Below are 19,079 nucleotides of genomic sequence, written 5' to 3'. Positions count from 1 at the left end.
CCTGGTAAATTATGGTTCTATCCAACCATCTATATGATCACATATAATAATTCATTTGAGAAAAATAAGAAAGAGCAAGTTGAAATACGTCTACGTGGTAATTAAAATGCACTTAAAAAAAAGTATATTACAATTTTTCGTGATCAAAAAATTTTTGCAATTCTCGGTTATACTGCAACTCTCGATGACATAATCTAGCACTGTCCCACAAGGGGAAGGGTTTTGGGGGTGTCATACTCCCTAACTATATGGACATTCAGTTGGAAGAAAAAAAGATTTGGAGGACTATACAGCATTATTAGTGATAATCCTGTTGTGGTGGATTGACCGTCCACTTTTTGACGGTTTTTTACATTTTAAACTTGACTTCGATGCTGCTAACTGATATGATGTGCTGTCTGAATATATAAAGGCTTTTACGTTATCATGAACTATAGTGTATGTTCCGAGAAATTCAAAACATGCGAAATTTGCTTAATTTTTTCACCAGAGGGCGGAGGGCCAAATTGTTAGAGGGCAGAACAGATGCGCAAAACGGACTAAACTTTAATTAATGATTGAGTTGTTGAACGATTGAAGTTCGAGGAGTTCCTCTTTTTCCATGTCCAGATCATAATTATAGTTGCTGCTTACAGTCGTTCCGGCGCCCCATAGCACTGTCTAAACAAAATACAGTAGACCAAGAAAGCGGTGAAACGTCACTAACGTCAGGCACGCTGAAAGGGTGGAAAAACTAATTTTATGCAAATGAATATTCGGAACCTACTAGAATACACATTTCTCCACACTGGTGAACTGTGGTGACAAATGCTTTTCAGTACTTTCACAGTAGGGCTGTGCAATGACCTATATTTATTCCTATCGAGCCACCTTTGCGTTTGACGAAAAAATCTGACCTCGGTGTTCCTATAAGACCCACTTAAAAAACCTTCGAAATGCGTGTGTGTGTCGCCACACATATTGCATTATTATCCTAGCCTATTATTGAGTAGGGATATTGGAGCGGAATGAAGTGAGCTACTGTTTATTCCTTACATTGTGGTCAATTTGAATTTTGAAACGTTGCGTGTTGATTGCTTGGTTGCCGGGAGCCGCCTGCGCGTGGAACTTGCATTCACGATTTTAAGGTGGATTTATTGATTTAAACTAAATTTTATGGCATATATTCACAATTGCTTTCAACCAAAACGTGCTTGCTAGTCAATTACGGAAGATTATAGACATATAATCTTAACCTTCAAACTCCCTTAAGGCGGATTTCCACTTACAGCGAAATCGTTCGCTAGCGAAATATTTGCATATTTTCTTTTGAATTGAGAACAGTCAAGTCGAATTAATTTACTTATGCTGTTAAAAATCAAAAGGAAATATGCAAATATTTCGCTAGCGAACGATATCGCTGTAAGTGGAAATCCGCCTTTATTTACTGGTCGTTTCCACTGGAATGAATCTAACGTCATATCTTCACCGCAAAACTGAGCTGAATTGGTCTTCATACGATAATTATCCATGCAACAATTTTTTACATATACTGCACATTGTGCACCAAATACTATAATTGCCTATCCCAAGAATGGTGCAAGATTATACAGTTTTTGCGCTCACAATGAGCGTGGTAATTGAAGGCATTGGTTCCACCCAGTTACTTAGAGCTTATAATTATGGCATAATCGGTGCCAACAGGAATGCAACCCAAATTAACAATTGTTATTGTTTCTATTCGGTTGCATTTGGAAACCACTGGGAGGTCTAGCTACTGTGATAGCCGCAATTACTTGTTCCTTTTGGCAATGACGCCTGAGATTCCAGATATGGAGCGACTCTAAATGTGATTCCGTTTTTACTAGCTCCAATCCCGAGGCTTTGCATGTTACGTTGTCCAGACGAATGTCTTGAATTTATTTCCTGGAGATTTTGCATGTCAAACGGTGGACATTCCATCGCGTAGCTCTCTTGCGAGTTTGAGTTTCCGCCGTTAGTATGAGCAGGCGATGTCGCTTGGTTTCTTCCGGTCGTGTTGCCATTTTCGTTTTCGGTCAACGTCTCTGCTTGTGTGGCCGCCTGGTTGCTGGTTACCTGGCCGCGTATGTTGTGGACGAAGAAATCTGCTCCAACCTCCTCTTCTTCTTCACTCATGCGAAGGCCAAATATCTTGTCGATGATGTAGAGCATAATGATAGTTGTAAAAGCTGCCCAAGCGCTTATGCTCACCGACGCCAGCAGTTGGACACCTAGAAATTTCCAGCTTCCCCCTTTAAACAAACCGGCATGCTCAGCAAATTTTGGTGTGCGTTCACAAAAGAGGCCAGTGGCGATGAGACCCCACACCGAAGCCAAAGCATGGGTTGGAAATGCTCCAACGGGATCATCGATGCACAGCCTATCCTCCATGACCGTACCTCCTGTGGCAACTGCAGCGCCGATGACACCAATTATTAAAGCTTCCCACGGTCTGCAAACAGCACAAATAGCTGTAGAAACAAAAATACATCGTCATTCTTATGACTGACCGGTGCAAATATTATATTTGAAATATGACTTGCTTCTAAAGAAGACTTCATTACCAGAAATTTAAAAGACTTCATTACCAGAAATTTGTGACATGGTGATTTGCATATAAACTAATTTGCATATAACTTTCAACAATAATGGCTTTTAACTTTTACTATAAAAAACATATAGCAAAAGTACAACACCTAAAATCACCGTTACCCTGGATGTTGCCCACTGTTTGCCGACTTCTGGATCAATAGAACAGCCGTTTTACAACGTTTTGATGATCGAGTTACTTACCTTGGCTTGGGTATTCTATGTTTGCAATGACTGTGTTCAAATGTTTATACGCTTGTTTGGTTGAACTGCCTTATGAGACTGACAATATTTTTAATGTGCAACTGCAAAAAAATCCGGACTGTACACAAAAATTCATATTAGGAATACGAAAGACAATATCTTTAACAAAATTTCGTGGTATATTACACGTCAATTCATCAACAATCCAAATCGAAATGTTGTATGAATGTGAGCGATTTTATAAGTTCGAGAGAACACGGTAGTCACGGCTAAAATTTTGGGCACTTTATTTTAAATTTGGTGGATTGCAGAAATACCCAAGATAAAAGATTGGGTTACTGAAACGTTTCTAAACAGCTGTTCTATCCATCTAGAGGTCGGCAAACAGTGCTCCTAGTCTGTTGCTCTGACGTTACGACGTTTTCTATTTTCACTCTATGTATTTTATAGTAAAACTCGAAGGTCATTACGTATGGATTAAATGCAAATTAGCGCACAAGCGACAACCATTTTGTCACCAATTTTAAATCCAGTATTTTTTGGGACAGACTGCAGAGGAAATGGAACCTTTTCTTTGTACTTTCGTTAAAACCAGCGCTTAGGAAAAATAATTATTCATCGTACGCGGCAAGTTATTGTAGGGCTGCACTTGCCTATACTGCACCGAACGCTGCATGTAAATGACTGCTAAGTAGGGCGCCCTGCTGCTAAGTCTATATATAAGTCCGTACTCAACACACCACCTAACTGGTTATAAAAGATCTAAATTTACCTGTTACGGAAACTAATCCTCCCAGAATACCAACAACGAAGATGTTTATAAGCAGCTTTTTCTTGTGATATACATAGCTGAAATTGGATTTACGATCATTTTGGAGAAGGTTTTACTATATTAGCTAGATTTATGAGCAATAATTCGCCGAGAGCAAGCTGCATATTTTAGTTTAATCACAAAGATGATTTTTTTTAATCTGAATCTATTGTACTGAGAAAATACATGTTTTACAAACGTAGCTAATAGACCTTTTCGGTAATTACGTCACAACATTTTAACATCACAATGTTTTAAATTTAGATCCACCTTCAATGAAATGGATTTCAAGTTTTACTCTAACGAGCCACGTGCAAAGATGCTGCAAACAGATGTTGCAAACAAATCTTCAACACATGCATGATTTTTTTTCATCTTGACCAATAAATGGGAAAATATGCCATAACACGAGAACGAGGCTGAAGGGCCAATACCGCGGACCTCGTTCCTGCGTTATGGCTTTTTTTCCATACTTGTTAGTCAAAATGAACAATTATTTTTCATGCACGGGTCATAGAAGGATGTTTTGCATCTTTGCACATAGCTTTTTCAAGGTGGTTCTAAATTTAAAACGGATAGAGTTGTGAAGTAATCACCGAAAAGATCTATTTAAATAAAGCAATGTTTTAGCAAAATAGTTAAAATGCGTTCTACAACGTAGTACTTTTTTACCATGAAATAATTTTAGCGTTAATTCTTAACTTATTTCTTCATCGCTATGACAAAAAGCACTCGCCGCCAGTTTGAAAATCCGCTTAGGTGATTTTGAAAATCCGCTTAGGTATTTGCTTAGCGTCAAGTGTGGGCGGAGCAAATACCGGAGGAGCCAGCTCTTGTTCCAATCTCCACACGTGTCTAGTAGCAGAAGGAGCGGGCTTGTAAATCATTGCATGATATTACCTGTAAATCATAGCGAATACACCTCCACCAACTGAGCCGTTTATGGTAACAACAGCCGATCTGAAAATATTTTAAACTATATTAGAAACTATTTTAAAGACTTTGCATATATTGTTAATCCTCTGGCAAACGGTGTAATAATGGCTAGGGACAAACGTACGTACAGACATGCGTACGGACATATATTGAAAGAGCTAGGTGAATAAATCGAAAGATTTGTGACACGTGTTTTAAATGATAAAATTTTTGAAGCATTCGGGTAAAGATCTGTTGCAATGCATTTTCAAATGAAAAGCTCGTGTCATCCAATGCAGCAATCAGATGCTACTATGCGAAGCGAACTTTAACGAGTTAAAAGTCCGAGTAAAAGACTAATGAGTTAACTCGAAATTCTGTATTACTTGGTCATGGATGCTGTGATACCTGGAAGCAAGTTTCCACTTTATTCCCGAGATTCCAAACGTCGACCCACAGTTGAAGCCTAACCACCCCCACCACAGCATAAATGTTCCTAGCAAAACATTTGTGGGGGATGCCATTTGAATTTCACGCGGTTTTCCGTGCTCGTCGAACTTGTTTTTTCGCGGTTTGAGCATAATTGCCGCAACAATTGCGGCGACACCTCCGACGAGATGGACGGGACCACACCCAGCCACATCAACTACTCCCATCTCTTTTAGAAACCCTTTATCGTCCCACACCCAATGCGCGGGAAAGGAATAAGATAGCGTGTTTACAAAAGAGAACGCGATGTACGCATTGATAGCGACCCTCTCAGCCATCGCTCCGGAGACAATAGTCGTTGCAGTTGTGGCGAAGGACAACTGAAAAAAGTACTTCGCAAATATACCAAAATCCTCACCAACGGAATCGACGAAGAAGTCTCCCCAACCCATAAATCTGTTGTTTAGTTCATCGTTTCCGAAGCTGATTGCAAACCCAAATATCCAATAGGCAAGCCCTCCATAAATAACATCGATTGCGTTCTTCACCATGATGTTCGTTTCGTTCTTCCTGGAGACAATGCCAGCCTCGAGAAGGCCGAAACCTGATTGCATCGTGAAAATGATGAAGGCGCTGGTCAAAATCCATGTAGCGTCATCTGGTTGAAAATCACCATAATGATCGTCAGTCGTGGTCGTGTTGCTTGTTGTATTCATGGCCATGCTACAGGTGGAAAATACGTTTGATTTTCTATTACGAATACTCCATACCGCATACTTGCATGTACTCAAAGTTGCAAAAAAAGGTGCAGGTACGTGAATGTAATCCATGGGAAAATTTTGCTTTGTTTAAAGGAGGCCATTGTGCTGTAAATGAAGGACTCCTTCAGAAGTGGCAGTAGCACACGTTAGCTAATTTACGGATAAGCTCCAGCCTAATGTTCAGTAAATTTGATAATAGAGTCGTAGAAATCTAGCTAGATTTACTATAAATTTCGTGGGGGGAAACATGTAAAACTTAAACGAGCAATGGCATGAAATAACTTTGAGGAATGCGATTTGAAACTATATAGAGCGATAATCGGAGGAGCATATTCATATATTCCATTCTGCCCGACGGAAGCGCGGCATACGTACAAAAGAACCGTCATATCATAACATTTTAAATCATCTCTGAGGAAGATTGAAAACTGCGGGGACCGGAATATGAACTGGACGGTAGTACATGAAAGGTTTTTTCCAAATTAAATAATTCATTTGTTATTCTTAGGAAGCTTTAAACTGCAATAAAGGTTTTTGCAATCATGTTTGGACATGTAAGATTGATATAGTTCATATGGGAGGAAAATGATTATTCTATTTGACGATAGTAATAACAAGATGCCCGCTAGCATTAAACTCGCATTGCTTGAGTCGAACTAGGGCTATAAAAAAAGACGCTTACTCAGGCGTGTGTTTTGGACTTGCCATAGTTGTTCAGCTATGCAACGGAACGTAACGGGCGTGAAAGTGGGGAGAGATAAATTTAATTGCGCTGTGAAGTTAGTCTTGTTGCACAGTGGAGTTAGTCTTGTTCAGATATTCGTAGCACGTCATGGCACAGTTCATTGACAACGTCGTTGTATTGTTTTCAATTGATAGTACTAGTGAGTACTCGTGAGATTGATTTGAGATTGTATTCAGTTTCATCAGAGAATTCATAGCGATATTAAGCAACTTTGGTTCAACATGAAGTTGAAAAGCATGAAAGCAACAGAACACCCCGTTTCGAAAACGCTCGGCATGTGCAGTTGTATGTAAGGTGAGCGTTAAGGCTACCAGTGAACTCTATATATATATATATATATATATATATTTATATATATATATATATATATATATATATATATATATATATATATATATATATATATAGAGTTCACTGAGGGCTACTGTGCTCGGCGTGTGCAGTTGTATGTAAGGTGAGCGTTAAGATAAATATGGCACTTGGAAGCCACATTTCGAAATATCTTGAATTTTTATCGTCTTTTGTCCACAAGAAAACGATGAACGTCATGAACGAATGCACTCAGCAGTGCAGTATGCACGTTAGCTTAGCAACCACGCCTGCGTAGCTCGTGGCTTGCAGGTCAGCGTACCTTATCGCACCTTGTGGGTCGCGAAATTCTCGACCATAAAAACATTAATAAGAACGCTTCCCATTTTAAGAACTCGCTAGCGCTTTGCGCAATGCGAGTTAATAAGGCTGATCGAACCGAATTCTTTTCGCTCTGGCTTGATTCGAAATTATTAGTTCGCTGCGTGAACGACTCTTCTAATACGCAATCTGCGGGTTCAACTTATTTGCGCTGATGACCGTCACATGCGCAAAAAGCCCCTTTGCGTATGGCTATCACATAGCAGTGGCCTAGCGCACGTTAGGTAGGCTTAGTTCATGCAAGAACCAAAAGATCACGACAGCTGGCCACGGCCAGCGATGCAAAAATTAGGACGCGGCTTAAAAAAATGTAAAAACTAGAGGTTAAAAATCAATGGAAAATGCAAAATCAATTATGCTAGGTGATCTAAAAGCCGCTATCGACAACGGCAACACTCTTTTGAAATTTTACCTGAAGTAAAATTAAAGTCTTGAAAATCTTTTATTAATCATTACATGAAGCTCTTCTCCTCCTAAATTATGCCCGTTCTCCACTCAAAATATGCCTAAGTACCTCATCATCCTCCGCTTCGCAACTGCTATAATTATAATTACAGCCTTTAATAATGCAAACAATCTAGTCCTATAGAGGTCATTGCCATCCTAAATCAGTCTCACGCGATACACAAAAGATTACTATGGGATAGTTGGAATAACATTTACCCCTTTTAAAATATCAAAATTCTAACAAAACATCCGTCCCTTGAATCCTGCGATAAGAATATTTAGCATGCGGGCGGGAATATTAAAAATAACGTGGCAATTGCGATGAACGGCGCGATTCGCCCAAGTATAGACCACGCTATTTATTTGCTCGTCCTTAAATAAAATCCGTCTATCCGTACTATCCGCTCTAACAACCGCATAGTAAATAAATCGTGTTGTCGCGCCACACTTGAATATTTTTGGCACTCACTGTATCAAAAATATAGATGAGGCAGTAATTAAAGGACCTGTTAAACGGTGCAATTTTTCTTGCAACTTGCAACGCAATTCTACTTTTGCGAGATGTAAATTTGGCAACAACGAAACTTTTGTGCTTATTACACTTCATTCGTCACTTTTATTCTGCAGGACTCTTCACTAATTTGCAACTTTTAGACGTAGAATTGCATTGTAAGTTGCAAGAAAACGTGCACCGTGTAACATGGCCTTGGCTTAAGTAATGTGCAAAACATTTTAATAATGAGTACAGGTGGTTAAAATGAGTCTCATAAACCTATAAACATGCAAACCGTTGTTTTAACGACCAACGCGAACATACGTAAGAAGGCTGAGTGCGATTCATGCAACGTTCGAGTGATATCATCTTCTGTTGAAAGACAATTTTATGCAGAATTCAGGTTATTCAGCTTGACTGGGACATATTTCAAAGGAAAATTATCGCAAAAAACCAACCGCGCGACATTTGAATTGAGGTTTTTTAGCATTTTGAAATACTTATTCATTTAAGCAGTTGCATGCATGTGCGCTTTTGAATATATGGCAAATAAATCGATCGAGTCGCGAAAGTTACTATTCCCAATATATATAGTAGCTATTTTGCGTGTGTGAAGATGGCAGTTTTGTTTTACAGCTGTAAATATAGCAACGGTTGCCGTGCAGACTGAAATATCGGGCTCAGTTGGAAGTTCGAATGTTATCAATAATGAATCAATAATTGAAATGTTCACACAATGTCAAATTAGATGATAGAAAACGTAGGCCTACTCTCGGCGAGTTCAAAGCCATTTTTTTTTAAACTTTAGGTTTAAAGAGCCTCTTAATTTTGGGAGTAAAGCTTATTTATACCGTTTATATGGATACGGAGAATATTAACTTTTGTCTTCTTTTAAGACGCCATTTACGCCGGGGGAAGGATGTGTTTTTTGATTATAGAACAACAAATTGCGTCTCGTCTCGTTGCACTTGAGGCGATGATTAATCTTTGCATAAAATGATCTTAAACATTTCAGAGTTGGATGCACACAATATACCTTACCATTTACCTCAACATGCACGATATGCTAATCTAGCTACTAATTTAAGGCCACTAAGATAGATCACTTCACGAATATGGGTGAGAAATATGTCCGAAACCAAACACGCAATTTTCCTGTCGTCTTTTAAGGCCTATAATTATATATATGATTGTGTTCATCTACATGAGTGTATATAAGTTTAGAGTTCGGGCTTAAAACTATGAGTTCATCAATATACTTCGAAAAGATCAATTCTCCCCATTCACGCGGACTTAATTTTTTACCAAAGTTGAGCTGTTTACGTCCATACGCCAGTCTAGATATATAGATGTGAGATTATAGATCTCTTCATTATTATATATCCTTAACGCCTTATAATTGAATTTTTTGTTTCATATTATCGGGAAACTTGCACATCGTTACAAAACTACCAACTCCTTCGCTAATTATAATTATTGGGAAATTGTAGATTCTTATTCATAAATACAGCATTATACCTTGCAAAAAAGCTGGCCCAGCACACTGCCTGGTGTATTAACATATTTCGAAAGCGTTGCCTTAGGCCCCCAATTCGAGGTATGAAATCTAAGGATGGAATTTCGGATTCACAATATTTTGACTTTCTTTACACTAAAGTATCAAGCCGAGTACGTAAGCCGAACGTTGACCGTTCTGAGTACAAAAGCACTTTGCTATATAATATATATACATGCATCCACACACATGCATTAAGAGTTTATAATTATATTGATACAAAGTACATTATATTATAGTCAATCTGAATAGCGAAAAACTGAATGATGACTGATGCGTTACAGAAATATTGAAGTTATCGGACATAAGAATAATTAACAACCGTTAGCATAAAAGTGCAATTTACGTCTACGCAAATGCAATGTAGAACATCGTGTTCGTGACATACCTTGTCTTTTAATTGCGATAAAATTGAAGCACAATATATGGCCACAGTGGAAAAGAAGTACAGTCAAATGTTTCTGGATGTACAGTGATGCTGTTTACTTAGCGGGTTGAAATGTGTGAATTTTAAAAAGGTAGTTCGTCGTATCTAATTTTGAAGGCAATTACCTTGCACCTGTCGTCTACCCTTAATCTTGCTTTAATCAGGACGCAGGTTACTAGACGCCGTGTGGCTTTAGAGCTGAGAAGGAACAACAGTAGCCAAACTCGGTTGCTATCATCTCGAAGGAATTAAATGCTCTTATATAAATGCAGTTGCAATGAAGGTAAAGTAAAATTTATCTGAAATTGTGCAAATTGGCCAATAAGAAAGCAGCGTATTGTTATCGTAGTGAATTCGCTGTTTAACATTCGGTTCTATAAAGCCTATTAAAGAAATGTTCTAAATTAACTTTCCTAATGGATCGAAAACAATGCTCCAAAAAAGAGAGTTATGCCATTTAATACATGACCAGAAAGTGCAGACTGGAATGGAATATGCAAATTGCCGTAAATAATCTGCACATTTGTTCAAATATATTTCAACATTATATAATATATCATATTGCGCATTCTTGAATTTCGCAAAATTTGAAAAAAATCGTATTTTCAATTTGCCCTGGTTGTTTCTTGTAAATAAAGGCATAACGAAATTTCTGGGGTAAAATTTTGATGGTATGAGTTTATGTCAACAATATGCCTTTTTAGTTTATATCTACAAACGTTTTGTATGGTATCCAACGTGATAAATGGCTAAAACTTTGGCTTGAGCAAGCACCAAATAATAAAAAATTACTAAAAAATATGTGAATTTAAGCGAGACTATTATTATAACCGATACACTAATAGTTAACTTTAGCGATTTAGTACTTTGTATTGTACAGTTTATTATAAACTCAAGGGCTATAGTTTGACACCATATGCTAATTTTGGCGGAAGATTTTGCCTGATTTTTCTGTAATTGGTTTGAAAATCCATGTCGTTAACTTAATTTGAGGGATTCCTTAAACGAGGAAAGTACAAAATAAACTAAGAAATTCATTGAAATCATTCAATATAAACTTAGAACCTTCGACCCCGCCCATCCGTATTTTGCATCTGTAAGATAGCTTGTGCCTGGTAGCCGGTAGAATAGAAAAGAAAAGAAAAGAAAAGAACAGAATAGGATAGAACAGAATATATTTAACACTCGAAGAGAAAATAAGTAATGCAACAAAATTTCAATTAGATATCTACTAGAGATGAGTGTAGGTCACCTGCAATAACAATAGACCTTTTCAGCTTGTATGCAAATTAGTCACATGATCTGAAATGGTTACGTTTTATTCGCTATTCCATGGTCACAACATCTAAAATGAATTTGCATGCAAGCTGAAAAGATCTATTGGAGCTAAACTAGGCTGGCACGTTACCAACAGTATGAAGTAACAAAGCAGTATTAGAGAACTCACTAAATACTAAATACAATAATATTTGTACCACAACACAAAATAAACATCAGAAACAATACAAAAAAAAACACAAAAAAAACTTGAAGCCTGTAATCATTAATAGATTATGTAAAAGTTATTTGTATGAAATGAATGAGGTAATTTAATATTAGTAAAAGTCTATTAAATCATTTTTCTACATTACTACACTTAACAATTTAAAAAGCTACACTTAACAATTTAAATAATTCATCAATAGTATTCTATATAGTTTTAGTCCACAAAAACGAAATAAATATTAAACATTCCGTAGCTCGTTCGAATTATTGATGGCAAGGATAAAGTTGTTTTGGATACAATATAAGTGTATCATATAAAAGCGACTTAGCATCAAATGTGGTATAACAACTGCCTAAAATAGACAAAACACTTCTCGACGTTTCGACCTGAGGGCCTTCGTCAGGAGACGAAGGCCCCTGACGAAGGCCTTTAGGTCGAAACGTCGAGAAGTGTTTTATCTATTTAGGCAGTTGTTATACCACATTTGATGCTAAGTTGTTTGAAGACGCTGCCATGCACGCTTCTTCTTAATTTGTCATATAAAAGCGTATTTACTTTAAGAATAATTCTAAAAATTTATCAAAATTATCCCTGCTATATTGAAGCATAAATATTGCCGTATAAGGGCTTACTGTAGATCAATAACAAATGTTAAAGGTTTCTTTGAAAGGAGAAGAGGTGTGCGCTAAAAATTCAGAAGACGTTATATAATACGAATAGCTTCTTTTGCAAAACTTTCAAAGGACGTAAATAGTATTAATATTATAAGTATTTTCCCAAATCAAGACACGATATATAAGAAATGCGTAAATAATTGAATAATAAACGTGTAAAAGTATACGAGAAGAAACGAACTCACGAAGCTTTGACAAAACGCCAAAGTCTCTTTGAGAGGATCCTTCCAATTCAGAAAATCAGGGGTTTTTTGACGTGGATGAGAGAGAGACATCTTATTAGCAAATAGCCACTCATTGACATTGCATATAGCTAATTGGGTGCTATAGTCTGTCTCTAAACATTGAAGATATTTGCGAGAAAATTTGCCAGCAAACAGATGAAAGTCTGTTTCACTGGCTCAATTACTAAACTCATTTATATATATTAAAAACAACAAAGGCCCTAGAACCGATCCCTGAGGAACTCCACAAGTGATATGCATGTTTATATCCAGATATATCCAGAGTTTTCAAGTTTTGACAGGCTCTAATTTTCACGTTTCACATTTCTTCACCGAGCACATTGACATTTTACAAATTTTGGGATGCTATTTTCTTGCTGTGTTTTTAATTAATTGCACTAAACAAATGTATAAACAAGTTTTCATCAAAAGAAAATCGATGTTTTGAGAAAAGCATATCCCAACTGTAAAACATGCATTGATATACTTGTGAAATATCGGGAAATGCAGGAAATATAATTAGCTATATATGCCTGCGATGTCTATAATTTTTTTGCATATTCCTAAATTAATATACAAATATGTACAAACATTTGCCGAACTATATAAACTCTACAATATTTGACCACAAAATCTCAAACTTACTAAATTTAATACGTTGTTTCTAGCTCTATGTGTAATCGATTTTGATACTCCAAAATCTCGTTTACAATGCCATAGCCCGAGTATAATAATCTGTCGTACAGATTATTATAGCCTGCTACGATTCACGCGCGGAAGGGCTATCATGAATTTCATTTCTCTTAATTTCATTTCTTTCGAATAAATTGTTCTAGAATATCATGTAGATGTTGCTTCGGTGTAAAATAAAAAAAACATAATTTGTGTTGAAGATTCTAGATAAAATTTGTGGCATTTCTTAATATGCATGTAATTACGAATTAATCTTTACATCAGAATGTGAAGAAAAAAATTGGTCCAACATCTTTAATACTTTTATATTTCGAGAGAGACTATAGTATGCACGTTTTTGGCAGCTGGTTTTCATGATTTCTATCTTTTTGTAATCAGTCCAATACCGCGGGAAAACGGGCGCATGTGACAATATAGAACTATTTTGAGAGACTCTGATTAATTAAGTCCAACGGTTTAATCACAAAACAACACACTCCATTGAGATATCTCTCCTCTTCACAACAACAATTCATTGATATTTAACATTGATTGGAGATATTTTTATTTACGAAATTATTTTTCTAAATCCAAAAAGGATTATGTTTCATTATGGACATCATTATAGACATACTGAAAAATTACTTGTGCGATGTGAGGTCGTAATCCAGCTAGGTTGGGTGGATGAAATTACATCTAATAAGGAGACAGAGGGGATAAATGCGTACATTCAAGAGGTGTGGGGGAATATTAGAGAATATTATACCTCAAATTCAAATTGTCCAATCAAAAAACATTATTTGTACCATGTGATGAGGAGTTTTTTGCGGGATCACATCCCAGTTCTCCATCTCCGAGCTTGACGTGTTACAACCTCGTTCCCAGGACCTTTTGGAACTTTATATGTGGGGTTGGGGCTTGGGGATAGAAAAGAGAAGACGCCCTGGGATCGGCCCTTCAAAATACTCACATCTCGTGGGTGTTTTGAATAAGCATAATTTACCATAAAATTTTGCGTAATATTTTAAAATGGCGGCGTCACATAGAAGCAGTGAACTCAGTGTCCGCCATCTTGGCTTCAAACCTCCGACAGAGTGAGCGTTCCAGTCTTATTTGAGTTCACTGTGTAGAACGGATAATATTGTCGTATAAAAGCATATTGGAATTGTACTGTTTTGGAATAATTACAAATATTCCGCTAATAGACATAACTGAGGAAAAATTATTTCACAAATCAGAAGATAGAAGCGGCTTGCCAATCCCAGGGCCTTTTACCACAACCCAGAATCAAGATAAAAGGCCCTGAGGACGAGGTTGGGCATGTGACATTAAATTTATCACACAGTGATATTAGATGTCTCGCGAGGACTACACGCAACCACGGAAAATAATGGCGGAAATAGTGTTGTTGTTTGTTTGAAATCAAGATATCAACGATTCTGACGGAGAAATGTAACCGTATTTTCCTAAAAGAAAATATAAAAAAAGTTGGCTAATGTTAAAATGCGTTATACGGTAATTATTTAACGCGTTCTTCGAGTACTTTTACCTCGGGAAATATTTCACCGAATCCTCTTCACTCCAGTCTATAAATTATAAATATCCGTGGATGGGAAAATACCGAGAAATATCGAGGAGCTTCTCATTCACTCTTCTCCAGATGTTCAAAAAATTGACCATTAAAAATAGAACTTGTTTGAATAGTTTGCATGATGTGATTTTTTATTGCCTAACTTACACTGAGCGAAAAAATCGAACAATCTAAAAATATCTTATAAGAGTAATAACGATGGTTATTTCAAAAAAATGACGGATTAACTTATCCGCAAATTAAATGGGGGAAAATAGCATCTAAAAACTACCTAGGAAAACTTTAAGTACGTATGTTTTAAGTAAAATTTTTTTTTTCTTACATTCAGTGGTGGGGGATTTCACAGGGTTGGTTTTACTTTCCCAACAATCATAGTGCGCTTCGACCTCCTGACCTAGGGTCTCCTTCACTAACATATTTAAATTGCCTTTTAGATGTTCACTGCTTTTATTCCTCGCTCGGCCAGCCGCCTCTGTCTTCTGATTGGTTAAATGATTTTTCCTCATTTATGTGTTTCTTAGTCTGTAGACATTTATGTTGTCGAAAATTCAATTACTATCCTCATGAAATCCATTGTTATCAAGCTTGTTAAAATGTTGTTTTGATCGTCTGTAGTGACATAGTGACGTCATCTTTGTAACTCTGGCGACGTTCTAAACCAATTAAACTCCTGCAGAGGCACTTATTTCCGGTAGGCGTACCAGTCTTTGAAACATAGTAACCGGCACAATACTGGGCAAGTGTGGAACCAATTTTCTGCGTCTGGCACCTAACGAGATTAGGGCTAGGAAGGCTAGGCTTACCATAATCTTATTAGTCCTGTACGATGTAGTACATAGTGCATCTTATTTTGTATTTAAATTGCAGTATGTCTTCGACCAGTGATTTTCTTCTCAACTCTTTTTTTTCTAATGTCGTCTTCCTTTGGCGTATAATCGTTTCTTAATTTAAAAGAAACTTGTTCAACTGGAGATAAGAACAGCCATGATCTGGACTGAACTGTCGGTGTCCTAATTGCTGGGAGAAGAGATGTGAACTGAGGATGATCGGTAATCAAATCCTTTGCAAACGCCCACCATTTTCTAACACTTGGACAATCATCAGAAATTCGTACTTGCCACGGTTTGCTAAGCTCAAAATGAACAGCTGATGGTTGAACACTGTTGCTAACGTTTGTGGAATCACAACCATTCTTCGGATCCAAGTGATGCCATCTATCTTTATACATCATGGTGAAAAAATATTCATCTGGTCCCGGGTATACACTACCGTGCCCTGCCTGCGGCTGAGTCTTAATCATGAGATAATCCCTCACGCATGGCTTGAGCAACATAATGCACCCTTTCACCCCGTAGTTGTTAATTAACGACTCCTTAATCTCAGCTTCAGGCAATCGTTCGCCATGCCACCTTCCGTTTTCCCTTATGCTGGTGCATATACCAGCCGGCGTTGGCAACTCGAAGATCTCATCCAAGTTAGCAAGTGCTATCATATCTGCATCCAACCATACAACCTTATCATACTCAATAAATTTCATCATGTTCCCCTTTGTTAAACAATATTTCATCCATTCTTTCTCCTTCCTGTATTCGTGTCCTCGGAGTGTACTTAGCGTCTTTGACTCGATATACTTCACTGTCTCAACTCGGTCATAAATCTTCATTAGCAGTTTACGAGTTCGGATACTGACGTCACATGTAACCATGACGACTAGCTCGTGTTTGACTTCAAACTTACGAAGGGACCAACCCAGTACCGCAGCCCCAATTGCATATTCGTCCCCGCACATGACAAGAGTGATGTAGGCGTACCGCGGACGTTGTAGGTAGCGACGTTTTTCGTGGGCTGCCGTCGTCCTTGTCAGTCTCACAGGTGGAGTGCGTGGCGCACGCACCGCTGATATGTGGCGTAATGAATGTGATGGAAAATTGAGATTTATTTTCGACATAGCTGACTCTGAAAGAAAGTAAAACATGAGATACATATACCATTCGAAATCACAACACTTGTAAGGTGTTGGTTTCAACCGTTAGCTATATGACACGCAATGATATAAAAGTTTTAAAACAATTTAACCTATCATCATCAAATTTACCGTAATTTAAATTATATACAACATCCGTTAGACGTTCAAAGACTTGTAAATGATGAGTATTCGCCATTTTGGAAAAGCCTCTGTCATATACTCAGGTGTCAATTCTCATCGGTGAAATGCTATAAACACTATCGTTGAATTGTAGATGGGAATATGTTTTTCATGTAGCCGAATTACAACTTAAAAATAGTCTTCTTTTACTTTTGACACTTCCACAAAATAAACAACATAGTAGTGATTAGTAAGTGATCGTTTTTAGTAAGGTGCATAGACCCATACTCCATAGTTTTATTTTCAAGAAAAAATTAATTGAATATTTGACGCGTAGTTTGAATATGAAAAACACCCTCTTGCTTAATTTTTTCCTACTGCCAAAAAAAACAAAATAATCAATACAATAATCAACACTATATATAAAAATTTTCCTACACGAAAGTTTCAATTCAGTAGGGACATTTCTGAAATTTCTAAGCTCTTTTGAATTCAGAGTCACAAAAAAGCTGCGGGTACCACCCGTACGTGAAGAAGGTTTGCTTTGAATGAGGTTTGTGACGAATGTTCAAAGTTGAACACTATAATTTATCACATGAATGTACCAAAAACCAAATATTTTTTTATGCCGGTTGCCACTTGACTCAGTGACGTAACGTCATTTTGAGGAAGGTTTTCAAAACTTCAAATCCTACCGGAGGAAGGTTGAACTCTTCTTCTAGTAACTCTGCTTTTGATGGAACGTTATAGATTTTATATTTTATATTTCGTATAATAAAACGTGCATGTAAATCATACCGCAGTATTGTCCTCAAACTCCTTGTTATTCTTAAATTCTTAAAGACTATTCTTAAAGACTATTATTCTTATTCTTAAAGACTATTCTTTCCAAATCAAGCCCCAACTATAAACCAGAGTAAGAGATTATTAACATTGAATATTTACTTCGTTTGTAGCCGTGTACGCACAACACTCAAATAAATGGAAAAGATTATTTTAAATGACATTTAAAGACCCTAAAATCAGCCAAGGCATTATCTTTCGTGGCTGTCCCTTGCCTTGGCATAGACGCCATCCTGACAAACTTGCATCTAGATAATCTTTCGCCACCTTTATAAGCGTTAATACGAAACACTTGCACGCATCCGATGAGAAACGTGCCCGGGCCGGGTTATACAACTTATAGATACAAGGAAACAAGTGGTCTAGTTGAAATTGTACCCGGCTACGTGAAAACGTTATCGACTATATTGACTATATACTAGTATTGACTTTAGCATGCCGTCTCGAATGTATGACACATGAATCAAGCAATCACGAGTTTTTATCTAATTTCCCACCGAATGACAAAGGATCAAACTAGATTTATATCATGGCATCAGGACTTTCGAAGAGAGGACAATCTTCAAAGCGTGTATATGTGCATCCATTAATACTTTGCATATAATATATCGGTAACTATAGAAACATTGAATTTGAAACTAATCGGGAGACACTTTTTATGTATGAAGTTTTACATATAATAGACAGTATGACATACCTTGGGTACAATTCCACTTTTAAAGTCAGTCAATTCTTTTTGATCTGCTTTGGTCTGATGGCGGCATAATTTCGAATGATGCAAGCATCCATCGACTTTGTTGCGGATTACTTCGTTATGAAGGCGAAATAATGCTTTGTTTATAATCGCAGAGACGGAATACACTTATCCGGTTGCTAATGTCAGTATATTCACGTCAGAAAATTTAATCAAATCAACAAAAACCTGACAGGTACTTCTTAGCATAGAAGCTCCTAATTTGCATGCATTTCGAAAATAGAACTGATTTGGATGCGTATCTCTTCCTTTACAATCAAATTTCCGATAAAACAACAATCATATATAGGAGTATCTAGACACTTTAGTAGAAACTGAGGTGCTGTAGTAAAACGAAGGCATTATGCATTCTTACAAGTTCAATATCCTGTTAGTAATTTTATATGCATATTATAACAATACAAATATAAAAAGTGTTTAATAAGAACTCGTGGAAAATTGAAGGTCATACACCTTATATATATTAATATTTCGATCATTTATATATTTCTACTCTGGAGGAACATGGGTCCTATTCATCCGTTTAACACAAAGCTAAATTAATTCAAATTATAGTTCTCGCGGATTACTGAGTGTTCTTCTCTGCATGAAAGGGCCAAAAGGCTGAAAGGATCAAGATGTTCGTGATGATGAGTTAATACATTGTCATTGATGGAGTAATTTTAACTCCATGTATATATTGG

At 37.0% G+C, this 19,079-nt stretch overlaps 2 protein-coding genes across 2 annotated transcripts; both read right to left on the bottom strand.

Annotated features, from left to right (window-relative positions):
- Window positions 1–1,338: 1,338 nt before the first annotated feature.
- On the bottom strand, window positions 1,339–10,125 carry LOC114526115 (putative ammonium transporter 3). The gene is made up of 5 exons (XM_028547619.1): window positions 10,028–10,125; window positions 4,928–5,671; window positions 4,505–4,564; window positions 3,566–3,642; window positions 1,339–2,471 (listed from the first exon to the last, which is right to left on the bottom strand). Exons 2-5 carry the CDS (start codon window positions 5,668–5,670, stop codon window positions 1,750–1,752), a joined length of 1,602 nt encoding a protein of 533 aa, XP_028403420.1. The 5' UTR covers window position 5,671; window positions 10,028–10,125; the 3' UTR covers window positions 1,339–1,749.
- A 4,676-nt stretch (window positions 10,126–14,801) lies between these two features.
- Window positions 14,802–17,260, bottom strand: LOC114530163 (galactinol synthase 1-like). The gene has a single exon (XM_028551746.1). It carries the CDS (start codon window positions 16,695–16,697, stop codon window positions 15,570–15,572), a length of 1,128 nt encoding a protein of 375 aa, XP_028407547.1. The 5' UTR covers window positions 16,698–17,260; the 3' UTR covers window positions 14,802–15,569.
- Between the last annotated feature and the right edge of the window lie 1,819 nt (window positions 17,261–19,079).

Source organism: Dendronephthya gigantea, unplaced genomic scaffold, assembly GCF_004324835.1.
Source record: "Dendronephthya gigantea isolate DGI-Jeju-01 unplaced genomic scaffold, DenGig_1.0 000001F, whole genome shotgun sequence".
Classification (NCBI taxonomy): domain Eukaryota; kingdom Metazoa; phylum Cnidaria; class Anthozoa; order Malacalcyonacea; family Nephtheidae; genus Dendronephthya; species Dendronephthya gigantea.
The sequence above is the reverse complement of the archived record's forward strand: the minus strand, read 5'-3'. Positions and strand labels throughout refer to the sequence as shown.